Source organism: Anabrus simplex, chromosome 8 (genome assembly GCF_040414725.1).
Source record: "Anabrus simplex isolate iqAnaSimp1 chromosome 8, ASM4041472v1, whole genome shotgun sequence".
In the NCBI taxonomy this organism is placed as follows: Eukaryota; Metazoa; Arthropoda; class Insecta; order Orthoptera; family Tettigoniidae; genus Anabrus; species Anabrus simplex.
In genome coordinates, this window is record NC_090272.1 from 10,808,963 (window position 1) to 10,833,670 (window position 24,708).

Sequence of the window (24,708 nt, forward strand, 5' to 3'; positions counted from 1 at the left end):
GACAGAAGTGTACAACTGAGGTTTTCGCTGCTGAAAATTAAAAACCATGTTGCAGGACCCTTCTGTCGACTCGGTTAATAGCTTGCTGTAGCTGTCTCTCAGCAAACACCACACTTCTGGAGCTATAATGTAGAGCTAAGCGATGGAACAACCATGCCGCTGATGGCAATTGCGAACAGCGCGACACTCAGTACCGATCCCTGAGGTACTCCATTTTCCTGTACGTACTACTGAGAAAAAGCATTCCCTACTCAGACTCCAAAGAGCCAGAGGGACATGAAGTTCTCAATAAACGTTGGCAAATTTCCCCGAAATCCCCACTGGTGTAGAGTGGAGAGAATCCCATATCGCCAGGTAGTATCGTAAGCTTTCTCCAGGTTAAAAAACATGGCGACCAGGTTTTCCTTTCTGAGAAGGCCTCCTGAATGGCGCTCTCCAGTCTGACCAGATGGTCAGTGGCAGACCAATGAGAGCGGAAACTACACTGGTAGTTAGACAAGAGACCTTCCTTTCCCATGGCTCACATAAGACACTGGTTAACCATCCTTTCAAATAGCTTACAAAGGCCATTTGTAAGGCATACTGGCCAATAACTATCCAGGAGTTTTGGATCTTTACCTGGCTTGGGAACTGGTATCACAATTCCCTCCCCCCACTGAGATGGAAACACTTCCTCACTCCATATTCTGTTGAATAGGGTGAGGTTATCCTTGAGACATCTGCAACTCAAATGCTTAAACATTTAAAGCATTTGATTGTGGATTTGGTCTGCACCAGGAGCCGTGTCTCTGCACTGTGCAAGTGCACTCCACAACTCCCACTCCGTGAAAGGCACGTTGTAGGGATGCGAAGCACAATAGGCAAAAGAGAGATGGTGGGCCTCTGCTTCGCAGTTAATTGGTAGAAATGCAGGGTCGTATCTCCGAGAGTTGGCCGTATCTGCAAAATGTGATACAATGTGGTTTGCAATGACTGAAGGAATCGTAATTAAATTGAAATAACAAATAACGTAGTTCAACCTACTCAATACAAGTAAATACGAAATGTAGTGTTACATTCTTATTTAATAAGCAGAAGCGGTACCGGTTTCGACCACCAATCTGGGTCATCATCAGCCGAATAAAAATACAAAAACAATGCATAGGAAAACAAGAAATTAAAGGATGAGTCTTTCACAAAAACAGTTCAGGAAGCAATATAAGATAATGCGGATTAGCACTGCGCGATTTTAAATCGTAAAATCTAGAAGAAGTAGAAAGTCAGTCACTTATATGAAGTAAGGCGCAATCTTCTGAAGAGTAGCACAACACACGCAATGTTCGGCACTGTGTCTCAAAATGTTCACGAGAAGAGGTGAACAGTTAAGTGAGCCAGCCTGCGTATAATATCAGGCGCGAAGTCACAACATAATTTAATAAATATGAAGTCCCAAAACTGTGTAGAAGTCGAAGACGAGTCGCTTGATTGAAACAAGTTGCTAGCTCCTGAAGATCAGCGCAACATACTCAATGTCCGGCACTGTGCTTTCAAATGCCGATGAAACTCGGTGAATAGCTTAATGATCAAGCCTGTAATTGTTTCGGTTGCGAAAATATATATAATACAATTTAATATAATTGAAGTATGTAACTGCCAATTACCGCTAAGACAAGTCCCCTTTAAAGTGAACAGTGTACTAGGGCAGATATAATGCCTGCATTTGGCTTTCATAATCATAAAGCATCTTGCAGAGGTACAGCAGATAAACTGCCATACTGGAGCAAAACACTGGTTATTTAACCATAGAAGAGCCTATGTTAATAAGCCTCACATTATTTACAAAACAGAACAACCAACATAAATCTTGCATAAACTACAATAATATTTAAATATAAATGAATTTCCTTTATTTACCTCCTGGACTGCAATGAAGACACTCTCTGGTGCCTCTTCTTTCAGGTCTTCCTCAGTCTGAATGCAAAAAACACAAATTTTAAGATTTTAGGAATATGATTTTCAAGATCTCAAGACAACATTTGATCATTTGAACAAATTAAGAAGTAATTGTGTAAATATGAAATGACAATCTTAAGCTAGAATGAAACAAAAACCATTCACACAATTCAGAACAATGAGAAGTAGGATGGAAACAGAATGAGAGTGGAGTGGATGGTAAGAGAACTATCGTGTTATAAAGCACGAAGCGTTAGATGAAATGCAGCCAGAAATTATAAATCACTGGCAAATCAGGAATAAAATGGCTTCATAGACAAAAGGTGAGGGTAAGACAACTACCGATCTAGAAGCGAGAGAACAGGAAGAGCTGCATATCAAGGAATATCTTTACCCAGGGTTGTCATTCTGCCTGACGACACCTTTACAAAATTGTAGAGACCTACATCTGCTTCACTGATTATGCCCGAGCATTTGATTGTGTCAAACATTCTGAACTCCTGTGAATTCTGAACACTTGAGGAATAAGTAGTGAAGATCTTACATTTGTCAAAAAGCTGTATGAACATCAAGAAGCTTCTGTGCGACTTGGAAACTCGGAGACTCGCGCTACTAGGATCAAACAGGGAGTACGGCAAGGATGTCTATTACCTTCCGAACTGCTCTTCAAGAAGTGGAAGATGGAGTAAAAGTTCACGGCAGGCTGATCAACAATCGGAGGTTCGCAGATGACACTGTCTGCTTGGTCTTCAGCGTCTGGTAGACAGAATCATAGCAGAAGGGGATAAACTTTGTCTCAAAATTAAAACCCATATATGCCCAGCGATGCGTTTGTGCAACACTGTGCAGTGTTTTCCTTTTTCAAATGCTGCTGGTACAATTCAAGCTCAACAGTGGAAACATTTTGCCGGAATTGACAGAAACAATTCAAGAATCATATAATGCCACGATAAAGACCTCTTCCTTGTTGCTCAGGTGACTATGTGAACAGTCTCTAACCTTCTGTCAAACTGATTAATAAATCTCTGACACATGGCTGATAAAAGGTAATTCTTGCCTTCTATTTCCATGATTAAACATATTATCTTTATCTGTACATATTAATTATATGTCAAGCAATAATGCTTGAGAGTATGGTACTCCTGTCTTACATACCCTATTACATCTTACAGCATTTTAAAACTATTGATGTTGCATTTTCACAACACTCGGCACATACAATATCATTTTCGACTGATGTGCTCTCTCTTTCTTTGCAGATATCTTGATGTAAATTTGATTGCAGACATACTCCAGGAGTTAGAGGAGGAGGAATTTTTTATTTTATTTTATTTTTATTTTTTTTTATTTTTTTTTTCCAACATGTAGATGTAGTTGACATATTTATGATGTCACCGATACTAAAGAAAATACAAATACCACAACCAAATATCGTAGGACACTGCAACACTCACATGGGCAGTACTAACTGAATGGATCAAGAACGTTTTGTACTACCGATCAAATATAAGTTCTAAAAAATGGCGGTGGCCCATCTTCCTTTGGGGCAAAATGCATGGCTGCTTCACAAGATATCTTACATGGCAATAAATGAAACTGCATTAGACCTTTTAGATTTCAAAAGGCAGTTGTGCATGGAAATGGTGCCACTAGGAAATGACCAGGACTAGTGCGATGTGCAGCACGTCATTACTCAGAACATCAGGGGAATAGAACAAGATGTGTTGTTTGCAAGTCTCAAACAAACAAGAGGTGTATGAAGTGTCAGGTTGCTTCCACAGAGTTCACACAAAATAAGTGAAGGTGTAAACTGTAAAGGAAGTCTTTATTTGTTCCTGCATTTTTAAATGCCAGGCAATGTTTTTCAAAAGCCAATATCTTTTCATGTCTGTGGTTCTTGATGGGTTCAGTTCGACTCTTGTTATGGTGCATTCTGGCGTCCCACAGGGCAGTGTCCTAGGTCAGCTTCTTTTTGTCTTATTTATTGACGATCTCATTAATACTATATCCTCCATTTCCTGTGAAATTCTACTATTTGCAGATGACTGTAAAATATCCAAACAAATCGATTCATTATCAGACGTAAACTCCTTACAGAGTGGGCTTAACTCACTCTCTGAATGGTGCTCCACATGGCGTCTTAAGCCTAATCCTACCAAGTGTTCCTCTACTTTGATCACGCTTCGTAAATCCCCGATTCTCAGTAAATACTCCCTCCTCGGTAACCCGCTACCAACTCTAACAGAACAAAATGACTTAGGAGTGTTGTTTGACAGCAAATTGTTATTTGTCCCCCATATACAAAAGATAACCTCACGAGCAATGTCACTTCTCGGTTTGTTGTACAGATTTTCTGACATCACTGATGTCTTATTATTTATAAATTTTATTATTTATAAATTTCATTTTCTGTATTGATAGATTCAATGTATAGACAAATGTGTTTTTCCACCAATCAATACACAATTTATTGTAAATAGATTACACTTGTACCGGTTTCGGCTCTTAACGGCCATCATCAGCTAGTACATGATTAGTTTCCAGCCATTAGACAAAATCACAAGTTGTTATGTTAGACATCCGGATGTCTAACGGGGGATGGAAATGCAATATACAGTAGCATAAAGTTAAAATATCTGTGGTCAAAGGTAGAAAGTTACAATAAGTTAGAACATGAGTATACAGAACACATTAAAACATATGGGCCACAATAAAAAAACACTTAAAAGGTTTTAACACATTAAAATTTGGTATGTATAGGTTAGGCACTTATTAAAATTTAAGTTCATGTTGCTTAGATTCCATTCCTCTATATTCTGTGTGGTTCCTTTGCTTCTATGTCATGTTGGTTTAGCTGTGTGAGGTAATCTTCGAGAATGTTCTGAGGCTGATATGTGTCATATTGATATGGACCTTTGTCATGGAAAAAAAAAATTGTGTTATATAATCCAACTGTGATGTACTCCAGTAAATTTTAATATAGTAAACTGCAGGTTTGAATTTAGAAGCTGTTGGTGGCGACACCTCTCTCGTCTATGTTCGTTTGTGGTTGTAGTCTGTAAAGATAAGCTAATATAAGTATAGTGTGTGTATGAAGGAATGCCTGGTGTGTATATGGAAAGAGTATAGTATGAGCACTTTTTAGTGATAGATGTTTGTACTCGTTGGAGGAGTAAGAAGCACTGCCGGTTCCGGTAATACTGCCAACTGAATGGAAATGAAATCTGAATTGAATCGATAATATGATCGATCAATATGAATTTTCTAAACCTTTATTATCTTAAGTAAACAACTGTGTCACACACACACAACATATAATACTATATAACATTTCCCGATGCGAAACGTGTTCCTAGCATGAATTCTATAGTTTGGCTTTGCTGTGTAAACAACAGTACGAGTACTTAAAGTGTACGCCAGATGTCGCACAGCGTTGATAAGCGATTCTTAGTTTGTGTTTCAACTGTTGCCAATACGATTCTTGAAGATAACCGAAGTCGACCGATTCAGCACTAGGGTGTAAATCTATCGCTAAAAAGTGTGCAGGTAGTACTTACTAATGTTGTTGTGGAGGTCTTGTACCAATATGTCTGAAGGCTTGCTGTGTTCTACTACGAGTGCGTCTGGGGCTCATATTAGACGTGGAGGGGGATGTAGGTGGAGGGGAAGAAGGAGTGACTATAGGGGAAGTAGGGGCGGGGGCGGGCTTGTGATTCGTTGGTTTATTACAGCGTGTGTTTACTATTTTGAGGTAATCATTCTTTAATGCCGGAATGGCTTTATCAAATATGATGCTGGTTTTCTCTGTAATATCGTTAATGTTATGATTGGGATTAGAGTATTGGTCCAGAGAAACATAGAAATCTTCGGTTATGTTAAGCAGGGGGCCCTTAGAGTTAATGTTTAGTATCGTCATATCATTATTGATGTCATGTCTGTAAAACTATGCTTAGATTCTTCTACATGCTGGCCTATTGATGAGAAATGGTTATGTTTTACAGCATTTATATGTTCATTATAGCGGACGGTGAAGTTTCTGCCTGTACGTCCAATATAACTTATGTCACAGTTGATACATTTGATACGGTAGACACCTGATTGGCTGTATTTGTTATTATTATTATTGACTGTTTCAGTGTTATGTATAGTGTTGGTGCTGTTGTGTGGTTTTGAATGCTATTTTCATGTTGTGCTTCTTGAAAATATTAGTTATGGTATATATATGGGTGTTGTTAAAGGTTTGGCTGTTTTAGTTAATTTAGTTTTAGGTTGGGATTTTATTTTGTGAATGATTTTGTTGTCCATTTCTTTGCTATATCCGTTATGTTTAGCTATAAACTGTATATAGGATAATATCTTTTGTTTATTTCCACCTATTCAATACAATTCAAGATGTTGGCATTTATTTTAAAACATTTTTCAGATGAGACATGTTTCGCCTCTACTGTGAGGATTCTTATTATTTTACCAGGCATCTGGTTAAAGATATTCTAAAATGTGCTTGATGATTATAAGAGAGATAAGATTTACATTTGTTATAAAAACATGTTCATGAAGTAACTAAAAATCTAATATAGTGATAAAAACATATGTAGTTCTTTGTTGAATAGGACTTTGTTTGATTGTACTATAGTAAAAAAGGTGGCTTGAAGCCGTAGTCATTAATAGATGTCTAATACATAGTGGAAGGCATAAAATATCAGTTCTATGAGAATATACATTACATTCAAATAATACTAAAAACTGGTGGATTCATAGGTAGTACATATAAAATGTTCAATGAAATAACTAAAAATCTAATATAGTGATAAACACATATGTAGTTCTTTGTTGAATAGGACGTCGAATGATTGTACAGCTTGAAGCCGTAGTCATTAATAGATGTCTAATACATAGTGGAAGGCATATGAAATCAGTTCAATGAGAATATATGATACAATCAAATGATACATAAAAACTGGTAGATTCATGAGCAGTACATTTAAAAATGGAGGCATCATGTGACTATAAATGACAGTTGATGGCTTAAAGCCATAGTCAATGTTTGAAGTGTAGGTCAAATAACTGCTAATATATGGTAAAAAGATATAAGTCAAAATATAAAGCCGAGTATAAAAATATGAAGGAAAAACATTCCAATTGCTTGACAAAAGTTACTTGACGTTGGCGTGCATTTGTCCGTGATATTTATTGGTCAACAGTTCATAGGTTATTTTAGATTTATTCAGCAAGATTGCGTTGACAAGAAGTTCACCAGATGTTTATAGTTGGCCTAATTTGTATTAAGTCATCAAGAAAGTTGCAGAGATGATGATGATGAGCTGAAATTCTCAACGTTGGTATGGTTTTTTTGACGTGAAGGTTGGAGAGCTGTTGTTTTCTTCTTCGATGACAATATATTTTATAAAAAACGTTGATTGTGATAATTTATACTATTGAAGAGTATTATGGAAGTTTGATGGGGCTGTTGAATTATTGTTGTTATAGATTGGTTCTATGGCGTTGTAGGCCCGTTTGACATGCTGTCAAAAAAACCATACCAACGTTGAGAATTTCAGCTCATCATCATCTCTGCAACTTTCTTGATGACTTAATACAAATTAGGCCAACTATAAACACCTGGTGAACTTCTTGTCAACGCAATCTTGCCGAATAAATCTAAAATAACCTATGAACTGTTGACCAATAAATATCACGGACAACTGCATGCCAACGTCAAGTAACTTTTGTCAAGCAATTGGAATGTTTTTCCTTTATATTTTTATACTCAGCTTTATATTTTGACTTATATCTTTTTACCATATATTAGCAGTTATTTGACCTATACTTCAAACATTGACTACGGCTTCAAGCCATCAACTGTCATTTATAGTCACATGATGCCTCCATTTTTAAATGTACTGCTCATGAATCTACCAGTTTTTATGTATCATTTGATTGTATTATATATTCTCATTGAACTGCTTTCATATGCCTTCCACTATGTATTAGACATCTATTAATGACTACGGCTTCAAGCCGTACAATCATACGACGTCCTATTCAACAAAGAACTACATATGTGTTTATCACTATATTAGATTTTTAGTTATTTCATTGAACATTTTATATGTACTACCTATGAATCCACCAGTTTTTAGTATTATTTGAATGTAATGTATATGCTCATAGAACTGATATTTTATGCCTTCCACTATGTATTAGACATCTATTAATGACTACGGCTTCAAGCCACCTTTTTTACTATAGTACAATCAAGCAAAGTCCTATTCAACAAAGAACTACATATGTTTTTATCACTATATTAGATTTTTAGTTACTTCACGAACATGTTTATAACAAATGTTAATCTTATCTCTCTTATAAACATCAAACACATTTTAGAATATCTTTAACCAGATGCCTGGTAAAATAATAAGGTTTTTTGATAATGACTGAAGATGCCTCACAGTAGGAGGCGAAACATGTCTCATCTGAAAAATGTTTTAACATAAATGCCAACATCTTGAATTGTATTGAATAGGTGGAAATAAACAAAAGATATTATCCTATATACAGTTTATGAAACTTTCAATACGGACGAAAAATGATTTTCATCACTTGTAATGTTTAGCTATGTCGTGGATTAATTTCAATTCATTATTTTGGTCTTCTGTTGTCATTGGGATGTTAAAAGCTCTATATATCATACTATAATAGGCTGCTCTTTTGTGTGTATTGGGATGAATGGAGTCATTTTTTATGGTATTTAAGGTGTGTGTGGATTTCCTGTAGATCTCGTAAGATAAGTGGTTGTCGTGTCTGGTTATTGTCAAGTCTAAGTAATTTAGTATACAGTTATTTTCGTTTTCTTTAGTGAATTTAATTTGGGGATCTAAAAAGTTTGTCTAGTATAATTTGTGCGACAGTGGATCTATTATCTATAATTACGAAGATGTCGTCACCAAATCTGCACAAAAAATGTATATTATCTATTTTATTAATTGACGTGTGTTCTAAGTAATCTATATATACTTCTGCTAATATTCAGGAGGCAGGAGACCCCATAGGTAGGCCTTGTTGCTGATATATGGTATCGTGAAATCTGAAATAGTTATTGTTTATGGCGAATTCAAGAAAATTTATGAATTTGTTTATTTCTAAGGTGCTCAAGTTGCTAAGTTTTTTTTAAATTAGATTTTATTATTTTGATTGTTTGTTTAAGAGGAATGTTAGGGTATATGTTTGTTATGTCAAATGAAGCAAGGGTATGGTGTTGTTCGATCTTTAGTTCTTTGGTTCTGTTGCAAAAATCTATTGAGTTTTGTATTGTTTTGTTTGCTAAAAATGAATAATGCTTTTTTTAAATTTTTTGGATGAATTGCGATAATTTATAGGTTGGACTGGCTCTATAGTTTATAATTGGTCTCATGGGTACATCTTCTTTATGTATTTTAGGGTAGGCTTTTGCGGATGATAATTGGGGGTTCATTGTTATAAGTTTAGCAGATTCAGTTTCATTGAGAAGAAAATGTGTGTTTTTGAGTAAAATTTTCAAATTCCTTTGTATGTTTTTGGTTGGATCTCGGCGTTTAATAGAAAAAGTGTTGTCTTGGAAACATCTTTTAGTCTTTGTTATGTATTCATTTTTATCCATAATGACCGTAGTGTTGCCTTTGTCGGCCTTCGTTATTAGTAGATTGTTCTGTTTTATTTTATTTTTGAGTTTGTTCAAGTTCGATCTATTGGTGGTATTCATGTTTAAGTTATTATTGTGAATATTATTTATGTATTGCGAGATCTTTCTACTGATTTCGTGTCTAACTTTATCTCGTATACCATATGGGATTATATAATACCAAAAAAAAATTTTCATGACAAAGGTCCATATCAATATGACACATATCAGCCTCAGAACATTCTCGAAGATTACCTCACACAGCTAAACCAACATGACATAGAAGCAAAGGAACCACACAGAAGATAGAAGAATGGAATCTAAGCAACATGAACTTAAATTTTAATAAGTGCCTAACCTATACATACCAAATTTTAATGTGTTAAAACTTTTTAAGTGTTTTATATTGTGGCCCATATGCTTTTGTGTGTTCTGTATACTCATGTTCTAACTTATTGTAACTTTTTACCTTTGACCACAGATATTTTAACTTTATGCTACTGTATATTGCATTTCCATCCCCCATTAGACAGATAATGAAAGACCTTGAAATTAGAAATGTGAACTGGTGTCGCATACATGAACAGCATCTGTGGATGGACAGGACAAACTGGAGGAGGCTCGTATACAACTGCACCCAGCTTGTTGCCGGAGCGAAGAAATGATGATGATGATGATGATGATGATGATGATGATGATGATGATGATGATGATGATGATGATGTACGAATAGAAATGGCTTGCACTAGCTTTCTGCAAATGAGTAATTTCGTGTGTGACAGAAGCCTCAGCTTGGAGACACGTCACCACTTCATCAGATGCTATGTATATTCAGTGCTTCTGTACGGTGCTGAAACATGGACTCTGAAATGTAACACCATTAAGAGAATAAATGCCTCTGAGATGTGGGTGTTCCAAGGATGTTATGGATGTCGTGGACTGACCATGTCTCCTGTGCTGCCGTACTCAGGCGTATGAGGAGGGGACGAAAGGTCGTGTACAATCAAGAAAAGAAAGTCAGTTTACATTGGGCATATTATGAGGAATGAAAAGTACAATCTACTTAAACTGACCATGCAGAGTAAAATTGATGGACGTAGCGGTCGCAGTCTTGGCTGAGGAACTTACGGGACTGAACAGGACTAGATTCTAGTAAGACCTCGCTGTGTTTGTGGCCAACCTTCAATAATGGAGAAGACTTTACACGAAGGGGAAGAAGAATATACACTGTGAATGTAATCATCGCCAGTCTCAATGTCACAGTTGGTAAAGAGAGCAGGATCAAACCTAAATGTGACCGATTGCCTTTCAGGGTGTTTAAATAAGACAAATCGGTGTTGCTGGCTTTCAGCAGATGAATCTTGATGATTATGATCATCATCATCATGTTTGTTGTTTAAAGCAGCCTAAGAAGAGGAAGACCCTTATCCTCCCTCCTGTGTTGTACCATTGGCAATGATCCTTCGACTGTTGCCCAAAACAGTTCAAAGGTAGATTTTCCATACCAGCCTTTTGGATTCTTTAGCCACAATGTTCTTCTTCCACCAGAACCTCACTTACCTTCAATCCTACCTCGCATGATGATGTGTGTAAGACTGCATTTCTCTGGGTGTTACTCGACATGGGAAAAATATTCTAGCTTCCACTTTCTTACGTATTTCACTATTTCCTTCAGTTTTTTGTTATGTTCCAGCTCCTCCAAATTTCTCACTTGATCAGTCCAGTTCATGCACAGTAAAGAATTTTTCTCATCCTAAAGTATGTCCCAGGCTTTCTCTAGCCTATGATTTTTTTAATTTCTATGACTGTGTCCCAGTTTCCTGGACATTAACCCAATGAACTCGGGTGACGAGGCGTGCCCGCTTGCATTCACGTGGCCTATAACTCGGATGATGAGTTGGGCCCGCGCATAGCCAATGCTCAGATATCTTTCTATAGTCCACTCAGTTTGTAACAAATGGTTCCTGCGTTGAAGTTCTCGTATATTAGAAGGTTGTATATGTCACAGGTGAACTACGATATGATGTTTTATTTTTATTGACCTAACCTGTACTGTATAATGTTGTAACATAGGCATTTGTAAATAGTAGAATTCTGTCTATAGTTCCTGGAAAGATCCAGAAAGTTACATAACTTTTGTACAGGGTGTGTTACTTTGTTGGTATGTGTTCTAGAAAGTGTGTTCTGTCTATTCTGGAAAAATACGACTTTCGCGATCGAAAGTAAGGTAGTGATTGGTGAGTCTAGGTGGCGATAGGGAACACGTGCACGCTGATTGGCTGCCTCCAAGGCCAGTAATTCCTATATATAGTGAGCGAGGCAGTGTTCGAATTAATTCTGTATCCTGAATTCTGTCGGTCTCGGTTTATCTGTCTGCGAGCAGCCTATCTGGTTGACGTCCCCCGGTTTCCGGGATGGCTCTCTCCTCGGGTAAGCATTCTTGAATTCCTTTCATGCTAAAATTTCCGTAATGTTCCGATTTGCTTTTCATACAGGAGTCTGCCCTAACCTCGCCTAGATTCACCAATTAGTTACTTATGACGCCTTAGTTTTTCAGCTGGACTTACCTGTTCGTTTCCGAGGCATTCCCATTTCTTGTTTCACTAAAATATGTATATTGTAGTTTAACATTATTTCCCTTGGGGGTTGCCTCTGGTAGTTCTGTATCACTTGAGGTACGCTAGAATTTGGATAACCTGTAAATTGCATTGTACTACTGCATTGGTAACTGGATGTACTGTTGATTTGTAATTTGAATTTACACTGCTACAAATAACCTATGTATATCACTGAACTTATAGCTCATAACTTGGAATGTATTTGTAAAATTATCTTGTAAATAATATTTTTAAAAACTAAGGATCACGGTGATTCATTTCGGAATCCGCTATCTAAGCCATGTCCATGCCTTTGGTAGGTTCCCAGCCTTTTCATCTTCCCGGTTTGTTGTTCACTAGTTGGCCCTACTGATATTTCGTACATATTTTGTTGGAGATCCGAGTAATGCCAGCTACTGTTTTTCCGAGTGTGTAGTGATTTGTGTATTGTACTCTTACCTCCCACTTTTAACTGTGTTTGTGCCTTGTTTGGTGTTACCCCTGTAGTCTGAGGTAACAGTATACTAGAGGGTATGTCGAAGTTTCACCCTGTTTGACCTTCACACCACGTGTATAGAGTGACTCGGAAGTATTTCAAATTTCTTTCAAGCCAGTAGTCAATATGGCAACTAGCAGCGCGCGCGTTTCTGAACACGAAGAATTAGTGAAGTTAACTAACAATGTTTTAGATAGTGTAAGTGAAGGTCTTTAGGAATTAGAAGGTGATAATTTGTGTGAGGAAGTGTTGAGTGTAAATAGTGTTAATGATTTAAATCTAAGAATTTCATTTTTGTCTGTATTGAACTGAGAATGGAAGATAGGAAACTTAAAAGGGTCCACCTTTTCAATACAAAAATGTTATAGTTTATTTACAACATATATTTACACTTGGAACTAGTTTTGACGCTGTATGGCGTCAAACAGCGTCGAAACTAGTTCCAAGTGTAAATATATAGTGTTAATGAGTCAGAAAATGTATATATCACTAGTGACTCAGAGTGATGATGAGCAAAACCTTCATGCCAGGCCTCCACAACCACTGTATAATCTTGAATACCACCTGAACTGTTTTTCGAAAATATCGCTTCCAAAATTGGGTGCGGGTCTTGTTTAAAATTTTGGGAAATTTATCTTTCCGAATGCGAAAAAATTAGGCATTGACGAGTCGTGTATTCGCGATTGGAGAAAGAAGAAAAATGTGCTATTAACATGTAGTGGTGATTGTAGAGCTTTTCGTGGACTGAGTGTACAGTTTCCAGAAATTGAAAAAACTTCATAAATATGTGATAGAAAGGCGAGAATTGGGATATGGTGTGTCAACCGAAATGTGTCAGTTAAAGGCATTAGAGATCGCAAAGGAACTTTCATCGGAAGGGTTTAAGGCAAGCCAAGGATGGGTTTGTAATGTTTATAAAAGATATGGGTTGAGTGTACAAAAGGTACCTCAATTTCACAGCGTTTTCCTGGTGCCTACGATGAGAAGTTACTGTCGTTTCAGTGTCACATAATTCGGTTGCGGAAGGAAAATGCATATTTGCTTCCCAAAATTAGCAATGCAGACCAGACACCAGTCTACTTTGAAATGCCAGTGGACAGGGCTGTGAACGTTAAGGGTGCGAAAAGTGTTACCATTAGAACAGGTAGTAATGAAAAACAACGGTGTACGGTAATGTTGTGTATTCTTGCCGATGGAAGCAAATTGCCGCCGTACATTGTTCTCAAGTGAAAGACGCTTCCCAAAAATCTGCCCGCTGGTGTTATCGTCAGATCTCAGAACTCCGGCTGGATGCACAGTTCACTTGTGGAAGACTGGGTAAAGTGTGTCTGGCAACGTCGCCCTGGTGCATTGTTGGGACAAAAGAGCTTGCTTGTTCTCGACAGTTACCGTGGCCACAAAACAGACGCGGTGAAGAAACATATCAAGGATGGGAAAACCGACCTAGCAGTCATTCCGGGCGGGATGACGTCTATGCTACAGCCGCTGGATGTCTGCGTGAATTGTCCATTTAAAGTAGCCTTGAAACACCTCTATACAGAATGGATGGAGGCTGACAATCACACACTGACGCCAACTGGTCGGATTCAGTGCCCGGAAGTTCAGCTTCTGTGTTCGTGGATTTTGACGGCATGGAATCGTATCCCTGGAGACCTCATACGGAAAAGCTTCAAGAAATGTAGCATTTCTAATGCTATGGATGGCAGCGATGACATTTTGTGGGAAAGTATGAAAGTGATAAAAGTTCCGAAGTTGGTACTGATGATGATGATGATGAATGAACTCGTTGGATATCGTTCTGGAAATGTTTGTTTACTTTTATTTGTAGTTTCTAATCATTTGATGTGCGTTAGTAAAGATTGTAAATAATTTCGACCACTTTTTTTTCTTTTTTTTTTTTTTTTTTCAAAAATAAGGCTGCGGGTCTTATTCGGTGGCAGGTGGTACTCGAGATTACACGGTAATCTATCACACAAGAACATCATTTAAGGTGTATACATGTATTCGTTCACCTTATGACAAAATTTCACGTTAATATCTCGTATAGTTTTCTTTTAACAGTATATTTTCCATCTTGCTGCACAAACAACTTCTCCACTGGGACTTAAATCTGAGTCAGTGTGACACACAGGGGTATTTAAATGAGGGTCCAATGGGTTAATAGCCAAGGTATAATGTTGTTATCTATGGTAATTCAGTGGTGGTGGTGTATAAGATAGATAAGACCCAGAATGTTTGAGAAAACAAGGAAATTGTCAGAACCATGCTGAGAAATGTTACTAGAGAAAAGACAATTATGCCAATGATTCTAAGAAGAAAGAACTATGAAAGACAGGAAAGAGAAAGATACCCTAGGCCTTGAATGCTCCAATATCATTGGGATCTGAGGAGAACAAGGACTAGTCGAGGAAAGATGAAAGCGAGGAGTATGATACAAGTAAATGGAGGCAATGTCAGACTCAGCTACGGTTCTTCTGGTTGCTTTCCAGGTTTATAGACTCTGGGAAAGCTACACTATTACACAAACAAAAAAACATAATGTTTTTTTTTTTCGTCAATTTTAAGTCGTTTTCTTCTGTCCATTTAGCTAGTCTGTTGAAAATGGCTTGTAGCTCTTTGCAGGAAGGTGCGTTCAGTGCCATGTCGTCGATGGACATGTACAGACTTGCCTCGCCATGGAGGATCTGCGTCGCATCTGATGCAGCAATTAAAAAGAGGAGTGGACTCGGGGGTCACTTTCTAAGACTCCGACCGTGTGATCTATTTCCGCTGATTTGGATACACTTCCCTGGATTCATACAGCATTTTCTTTCAGAATGTCTTTTATAATGGTCGATATGTAATGATCCTCCCCGATGACATTCCCTAGTTTGGTTATGAGTGTTTTCCTATTCACACTGTTGAATGCTTTGGAGAAGTCTATTAAAATTACATGTAGCTTTCCTCCGGGAGTCCTTAATGCTTCCCCTATATCTTGAATAAGGCATCTTATTGCATGCAATGTAGATCAACCCCTGCTGAACCCAAACTGTTGATCAGGGATGTGGTAGTCTACAAGAGCAGTCAGTTATTTTGTAATATCCTGGTCATGATTTTGAACAAGGTGCACTCAAGGGTGATACCCATGTAGGCATTACGGTCACCCTTTGTACAGCATGTTAATGTCTGATCTGATCTTTGCCATCCCTCTGGCATTCTCCTTCTCTTGAGGCATTCATTTTTGTTCAGGTCCCTTTTAGGATTATGGATGCTGCCTTTAGATGTTTGTTGAAGATTTGATTGAATCCACCGACTTTGGCATTGAGAGAAATTTTAATGGCTTCTTCACTGTGACCGGCTGGATATTCAGTGTCATGTCCTCTTCTCAAAGACAATCTCTGGTAGGTCTGGTGTGTTTTGGTTGTAAAACCATCTGTATGTGATTTTCCCATACCTCCAGAGGGATGTGTCTGGAGAAAACAGACTTCCTGGGATTTATAATTCTGTATGGATGGCATTCCACATCTTCTATCCTCCATTTGCCCTGTTTCACCTGGTACTCAGTCTTCCATCTTTTTTAACAGCATATTGTAATGTCTGCAGGATTTCACGTAAGCTTGCAGATTTGCCGGAACCAGGTATCCTGTGGCGATGTGTATATTGTTCAGGATGATCTTTCTTGCTTCGTAGCAATCTGCGTTAAACCACAGCTTGCTCCTTCTCCAGTATGGATTGGAGTAGACTATTGCTTTTTGGATCAGTTGTATCATCCCTTCCCGTGCTTCGTCTATCTGTCCCTCTGTCATGTGTTCGATAACTGTGGTGTCCAACTTTCCTAGATCCAGTTTCCTAGTCTGCCATACAGAGATACACTGCAGCATAAGTCTGAAATGAAATGACATGTTTTATAACCAGATGCTGTTCCTGATGCCAACCTAGTCAAAGAGCTAATAAAGATGAAAAATGAATGAGGTGAATGAAATTGAGTAAGGACGTGGAAGGAATCACTTGTGGCCTAGCATTTGCCGTAAAGTGAAAATGGGAAACCATAGAAAACCATTCTCAGGACAGCCTAACGTCACACTAACAAAGGTTTTTGGCGATACATCTACTCTAATCTGGTCATGGTCTACTCCTACCATTCTTACAGCCTACACTTCCCTAAAAAACCAACTAAACAAGTCCTGTGTCCTTCCATTCCACAGGGTGTTCAGAACCTAGCACAATGCATGCTCCACTGCCTGGCATCTAGCAGTTAACCAACAAGGCAGACGGTCCCATCACCCATTAGTTGCACTTGAGTGAGACTATACAAACATGTGAGATGTGTGATACACTAGAAAGCAGCAGATTTTTCTCATAGAGAAATGTCTTTTAAAGAAGAACTCATATGAAAAATGTTTAAGTAAATTTTACCCTTATTATCCAAAATAGGTACAGTAATAGATAATATTCTGATAGATCAAAATGTATGGAAAAATGTCAATGATAAGGTCATTCCAAGTGAAGACCTTGGTGGAGACCATAGACTGTTAGTTGCAGTTAATCCAGAGGAAAGACCTCCAAAAGTATGTAACAAAAGAAACCCAAAAATAAAAACTTGACTAACTGAGCCAAGTGTAAAGGAAGAATTCAGGGAAGGTGTCCGCAGGTTGTTGCCGAGAGAAGAACTGAAATTGGTAGGTGAAGAATGGGATACTCTAAAGAAGGTTGCGGTTGGTACAGCAGAAAAAGTATGTGGACGACAGAGTTAAATAAGAAAACCTAAAGAAACTGCCTGGTGGAATGATATTAAAACGGCTATCAATGACAGAATCCGTGCAAGAAGATCCTTATATCAAGCAAGAATGCAGGGAGATCAACATGAAATAGAGGTGAAGCTGTCACTTTACAGAATGACAAAATTACAGGTCAAACAGTTGGTTGCAGCTGAAAAGCAGAAATGCAAGGAAGATCAGGCTACCACAATAACGCAGGATGGAAATAAAAAAACTGTTATACAGAATTGTTAAGAAAAGAAGAACTCAAAATGAATCTATCCAATCTGTAGAACTTCCTAATGGTGAGCTGACTAGGGATAAGACCAAAATATTACAGGAGTTCCAAAGGCACTTTGAAACTGGACAACAGTAGATGTACAGGATACTACATAGAATCTGAAAAGAGAATGTAATACCCAATGACTGGAAGCAATTGTTGAAAAAAGGTGATAGAAAGAAATGTACCAACTACAGAGGTATAACTCTGCTGTCACATGGCCTCAAAATCTACAAATCCATCCTTGAGAGCAGGATTAGAAAATATGTTGAACCTACACTTGAGGAGGAACAAAATGAATTTAGACCTCATAGATAAACTATAGACCTCAGTTTTGCTACCAGAATGCTCTGTGAGAAGTATTGGGAGAAAGGTAAAACACTTATAACTGTTTTTCTGGACATCGAGAAAGCATATGACCATGTACCACGCAGGCGTATATGGGAATGTTTGAGACAGAAGAAAGTGCCCGATGACATCATACCACGAGCACAACGATTATATAATGAAGCCACGTGTTGTGTTCAGGTCCAGGATGGAAGGTCAGGTTGGTTTGAAACGAAGACTGGAATCCAGCAAGGAAGTTGTCTTTCACCACTTCTCTTCATAATCATAATGGATGAAGTTTTAAAAGCGGTTAAGACAAAGGATCCAACATCTAATGCCCTGGTTTTTGCTGATGATGTAATGGTATGGGGTGAGACAGAAGCGGAAGTACAAACTAGACTAGATCTCTGGCATGAAGCTTTTACAACCTTAGGTCTCAACTTCAGCAAAACGAAGCTTGGTGATGAGTAGAAACTCTCCAACTGTTCATCAAAGAATTGGAGATAAGAAGATGGATATTGTAGACACCTTCCAGCATTTACGTAGTGTTCTGTCATCAGACAATACCACACATCAAGAGATTAGTAACAGAATACAGAAAGCTTCCAAATTCTATCAAGAGATTAGTAACAGAATACAGAAAGCTTCCAAATTCTATCACGCTGTACGTCTAATAATTTGGGGTGAAACATTTCCGTTAGTTTCCAAGATCAGCTTGTACAATATATATGTGGTACCTATATTGACGTATGGCCTGGAAGCAGCAACACTTACTGGACCAACAAAGAGTCATCTTCAGGCAACAGAAATGAAGTTCGTCCATTCTTGTCTACAAAAAACAAAAATTGAGAAAATACGGAATGTGGATATCTGACAACAGCTTGGGTTGGAAAGAAGCTTACTGGAGACTCTAGAAGTGAAGAGACTGCAATGGTATAGTCACATGAAAAGAATGAACCCTCACAGGACTCCTCGAACATACTTTGATCACTATGTTCCTGGGAAGAGACCAAGAGAAAGACCTCATGATGTTTGGGAAAAACATATAATGAAGGACCTTGTAATTAGAGATGTGAACTGGTGTCGCATATATGAGCAGCATCTGTGAATGGATAGTACAAACTGGAGGCGGCTCGTACAAACCGCACCCAGCTTGCTGGAGCGAAGAAATGATTGGCCCTCAAAAAGTACTGTAATGTTGTCGTTTAAGAAGTGAAGAGAAACAGGCTCTGTTTTCACCAATAAGAAGAACAGACATCCTAAATGAGCTCTCACTGAGAAACAGCTTCAAGACATCTGAACAAGAAAGAAACTTGAGTCCAAAAAAAATTGATCCACAGCTACTCCCAAGAATGTAGCATGTCTGTAGGTTCTTCCCACAAAGGCCTCAAATGATCAAGTTTCACCCCTACAAAATATCTGCAGTTCATAAATGAATTTGTACTAATGACCTAGATGAGTGTTCTAAGTTTCGCAGGTGAATTTTACAATTCATTCATGACAGTACTGTGGATCCCACACTTCTTTTTATAAAAAGATAAAGCTTGGTTTCATCTGAGTGGTTATGTGAACAGTCAAAACAGTCAGTAATGGGGCAGCAAAAATCCTCACGTAGTTCACAAAGTTACTCTGCATGATGAAAAGGTTGGGTATGTTGCACAATTGGTAAAAATGGATAACTGGTCCTACATATTTTTTTCAAAGCACAGTGAATTCAGAACACTAAGTGAACAAGATTTAGTGAACATTTGCTGAAATGCCCATGGAAGAAGGAAAACAGTATGCTTACTTCCGACAGGAGAGTGTAACAGTTCACACATCAGCATATTCACTGCAAGCTGTTCATGAAATTTTTGATGAATAAGTAATTACCCATACACTGTGGTCCCCTCATTCCCCCCAACCTAACGGTTTGTATCTTTTATCTTTGGGGTAACCTTCAACAGAAAGTGTACAGGTGCAACCCACGTACTCTCGAAGAAAAGATCAGAAACGTTACACAAAGTATAACCAAGCATGAACTGCAACATGTATTCCAGAACCTTCTGCGCCATTGCAACTTGTACTTGGAAAAAGATGCTGACCCCTTTCAACATATCCTGTGAAAGAAGGTAAGAATAAACTTCCGATACAATAGCTATCAGCTACCCGTGTGTCTGCCAGGCAGTACAGGCTGGGCCCAGTGGATCGTGCACAACATTAGCTCTCAAGAAAGTGCCACACTTCTCAAATAATAATTATATGGCCTCAGCTACTGTCTGCAGGCGTGTTAATTTGACGCTACCTGCTGCCTACTCATTAATATTTAATAATAATTATGTTATTGTTTTTACGTCCCACTAACTACTTTTACAATTTTCGGAGATCCCGAGGTGCCGGAATTTAGTCCCGCCGAAGTTCTTTACGTGCCAGTAAATCTATTGACACGAGGCAGAGCACCTTCAAATACCACCGGACAGAACCAGGATTGAACCTACCAAGTTGAGGTCAGAAGGCCAGCGCCTCAACCGTTTGAGCCACTCAGCCCAGCTCGTCAGTTTTTAAAGTTTTACTCTTAACAAGATGTTAAGAGTAAACCAAAATTATCTTGGGCGTCTACGGTTAAGTTTTTATTAATTTTGTCGACTAAACACCAAATGTTTCACCAGATATCCTTTACATGCTGACATCATACAACATGGAGTGTGAAATGGACCTCTATCTACCCTTCAAATATCTGACCATCTCTGCCGGATTTGAACCCGCTATCTTAGGATCCGGAGACCAAACCTCTACCACTGAGTAATTTTTTCAATAATGAAACATGTAAAAAGCTGCGTAACAAGACAGGCTGACGGCTTTTGTGAACCTTAACAAGAAAGTGAATGAACTTTGTGAGCGAGAAAGAAGACAGAATGGATCTAGAGTACACCCACTAAGTAAGTCGTTACCAGGGTTGAGTCACATTGACAGCTTGCATTTGGGAGAACCCCGCTGTTAACAGCCCTGAAGATGGTTTACCGTGTTTCACATTTTTCTCACCAGGCAAATCTTGATTATCATAACAATGGGCACACCGTTTCCTTCGGAGTCCTAGCTCTTTCTTATCCCACTGTCACCATAAGACCTGTCTGTGACAGTGCAATTTAAAAAAAACCCATCTGACATGGTTGCATCTACACTTGACTACCTGATCTATCCCAACTGCAACAAAGTTACATGGTGCACAAGGGAGGCAGCAAACCATACATATAATCAAAGTAATAAAATATAAAAATAAATTTAAACAAAAACTTATGTAGTGATATTGGGAGCGTATGTTATGAGGTAGTAATGGTGGTGATTAATGTTTTATGAGGAGTGGGAAGTCAAATGAACATTCCCTCTAAACACTAATCCAAAAATAAAGTGGAAGAAAGAGGTCATCGGCAAAAGCAAGGGGAGTGCCACAAAGGGCGTGAAAATGGAAGACTGCCTAAGCCTCATAAACCTAATACAGTGATAGTCAGTGTTACGGAGTTTTCCGTGGTAGTTAGAGGTGAAAGAAGGTGCGGGGGGTGAACAGGTCTCAGGCTACGAAATTAAAGTTAATTTAAAATTTAACAAGGTTATATTTTCTTTGCAAAATCAAGAAATAACAAGCATGGCAGGTACAGAGTAGCAAGGTAACAAATTACAATTACAGTATTCACAGGATTTGGGCTTCGAGCCCCGAACTCACAATTCTTGGGCAACTAGCCCAACTTTACCCCAAAACAAGATTTAACAGAGGGGCAGAAAACACCATTCATGCCCAGGAGCACTTGCTCCAAAACTACACAGTAAAGCCTCCTTGAGGCACCCAAAATCAATTTCAAAAGAGCAAGCCGCTCTCAAATTTTAAGCCTATCAAAGGCCACACCAAACTCCACTTTCAAGTTGTCCCCTAAGGACATAAACACAGGGGTAAAATACCCAACCTACTGAGGCCTATTAAGTGAGAAAAGGTTAATTACATGCCTCTAAAATACCAATTTGAGAGGAGGCGAAGCTGCACTCCGAATACATTTTGTTTAAAACCTAAGCTGGCTCTAGGCCGCTAATGCAAGGGCTAATCCCATACTAAAGAGGTGACTTTAGAAGGAAACAATTTACATTACGTTAAGGAAGAAAGTAGTGAAAATAAGTTCACCTCAAAACAATATGAGTGGGAGCTCGAGAGGGTTAAGCACTCTCTATCCCAATATGTAGCTTTGAAAGAGAATAGATGCTAAGAGTCTTTACATTTTAGGGAAAGTTACATGGTAGAAACGCTTCGGACCCGCCCCGAGAGTTAAACTGCTGAGCTAGCAAGAAAAGAAGTTATTAAAAGGCCATTACCTTGGTGTTGAACTGCTCCCCGAAGAAAGAGGCACTTCCCGCCCCCTGCTACGTACTTTACACTTTGAAAGTTGGTACTGAAGTGGCGCAGAGACCCAAAAATCAGCAGTTTATATACTCTCGTGGAAAGTTCGAGGCGTTTCGGAAATGAGAACACCCGCCCACAAAAACTTTATTGGCTAGGGTTAAGCAAGATATTCAAGTTGGAGAAGATACATCTGATTGGTTATCAATTAATTAAAGAAATTCGGGATTGGCTAAATTCAAAACAAGGGGAAAGAAAGGGTTATACAGCCAACTTAAACAATAACAGAAATAAATTTAACAAGAAACAAACTTATGAATTCAAAATTTCTCCAAAAACATAGTTCTTTCACTTTGCACTAGGGTGCACCATTGTAGATCTTCAGTAGTGTCCTCTAGAAGAGAAAGTTCACACTTCTTACAATAGGCAAAACAAAAATACATCAAAAACGACCCAGTTCAGAAACTCCAAAATTTCCAAGTAGTGACATCTTCTGAGAAACTTGAAAATTAACACAGTAGATAAAGTTCAGACTTCCTCCAGCAGAGGAGTTTCAAATGGCGCAAGGTTTGAATTAGCGGCGTGGAGGTGTACCGCCCGGTACAGTCAGAAAAAAAAAAAAAAAGAACTGACCAATGAAGAGATACATAGAAAAATGAAGGTGAGGAATCTGGTACCAGATTCGGCTAGGAGCCAAGAGCTCCTTGAAGGAGTTCAATGAAGAGGGCCACATTCACCAGTCTGGTCAGATTACAAAGGTGACAGAATGTGAATATGAGAGTATTGCCCACATCATTATCATGTCCACCTCCATAGCATAACTGCTAGTGTTTCTAGCTGTTGTCCTTGGGGGCCCTGGTTCAATTCCCAGTACTTCAGAAATTTAAGAATGACGGGACGGCTGGTATGTGGTAGGGATGGAAGTTCACCACCTCGGGATGACGAAACAAGTTTACTTTTCTATCATTTCCAGCTCCAGTTTTTCGGCTTGTTATGATTTTTAAAGCAACGAACTCATCAACTCTGTTCAGCTTGCTTGTTAGAGCTTTTGTCAAGGTAAACTCCCTTAGCCTTTGACAGTCCCCTGCCACACCAACAAGGCAGCAGTGTTTTGGTGAAATTGTGCGCCATTTCCTACACAAAGGCTTCACCAAAGCCTCCTAAGGGAGCACTCCTCCACCCTTAGCCATTGGTACTCCCTTAGTTTGTCAGTTTTGGTGCTGGCTGCCCAACCCTCAGCCAGTCAGTCTCAGTATACTGTCACATACGACAGCAAGGTGCTCCTGACCTGCAAACACTGATCTGAAAATTTTATTTTATTATACTAGACGACCCCTGCTGCTTCTCAGCATTCCTTATAAATAGGTCAGATAACTCATCTTGATAAGCCTGTTGCTGTTATATTGTTTTGCTTGACCTTTTCAATAGTTTAATGAACATTTAATACATGATTAGTAGTATAATAACTGATTCATTTGTAATTAAGTTTACATCCCCTCTTTCAATAGAGCATTCACCGTGCTTCTGGATCTTAACATTTTTAAATGATCTTGCCCGAGATAGTGTAACGTACAATTGGCCGTGGCTGAATACTGGTTCGGGGGAGTAGATACGCACTTTTTCAAGCGCTTCTCCCTGCGCTTAGTTAATGGCCATAAGATGGCTAGTCGACTTGATACTATCCCAATAAGTTAAAAGAAAGTATAAAATGGTTCAACCTTTCGATACTACTAAAATAAGAAATGTAAGTTTACATTCCTTAAACGTTATACATTAATTAAAATTGGTACTGGTTTCGACCAGTATTTTTGGTCATCATCAGCCGATCACAAATAAGTGTAAAAATAATGCACAGATAAATAAATTGTGAAGTATTAAGAATTCTGTAGGTTGCTGATAGTGAAGCACTAAAATCTTTAGGGAGTGCTCTGCGTTGAAAGTTGCACAGATACTGTCAGATGCAGTTCATAAAACACTCTAACACACGTATTTATCAGCTGCAGTTTATAAGGAACTGTACAATTTTAAGGATACTGCGTGTCAGTCATGAACATTAGTAAGACATAAGCGTTAGAGAGCAATGTACTGGAAGAAGTCCCTAATCAAATACGTATCTATATATAGTACTGAGCAAATTCTTGAAGAGTTCAGCTGCAGTCCATAAGGCACTGTATAATTTTAGGAATTAGCACTGCTTTGTCACTAAGTATACAAAAGGAGTATTTCATTACCCCACCTATTCACTACAATTAATTCCACGGTTATGTGGTTAAATGAACATAACATATACAACACATGCTAAAATTACTTTAAACAATTT

At 38.4% G+C, this 24,708-nt stretch overlaps 1 protein-coding gene across 6 annotated transcripts in view; it reads right to left on the bottom strand.

Annotated features, from left to right (window-relative positions):
* LOC136879001 (zinc finger protein 665) overlaps positions 1 to 24,708 on the bottom strand; it is a 132,278-nt gene that overhangs the window by 12,010 nt on the left and 95,560 nt on the right. For all 6 annotated transcript variants that reach the window (XM_067152682.2, XM_067152680.2, XM_067152677.2 and 3 more), the window contains one exon: positions 1,894 to 1,950. In XM_067152682.2, the coding sequence (XP_067008783.2) occupies positions 1,894 to 1,950 (57 nt within the window). The remainder of the gene's footprint in view (positions 1 to 1,893; positions 1,951 to 24,708) is intronic.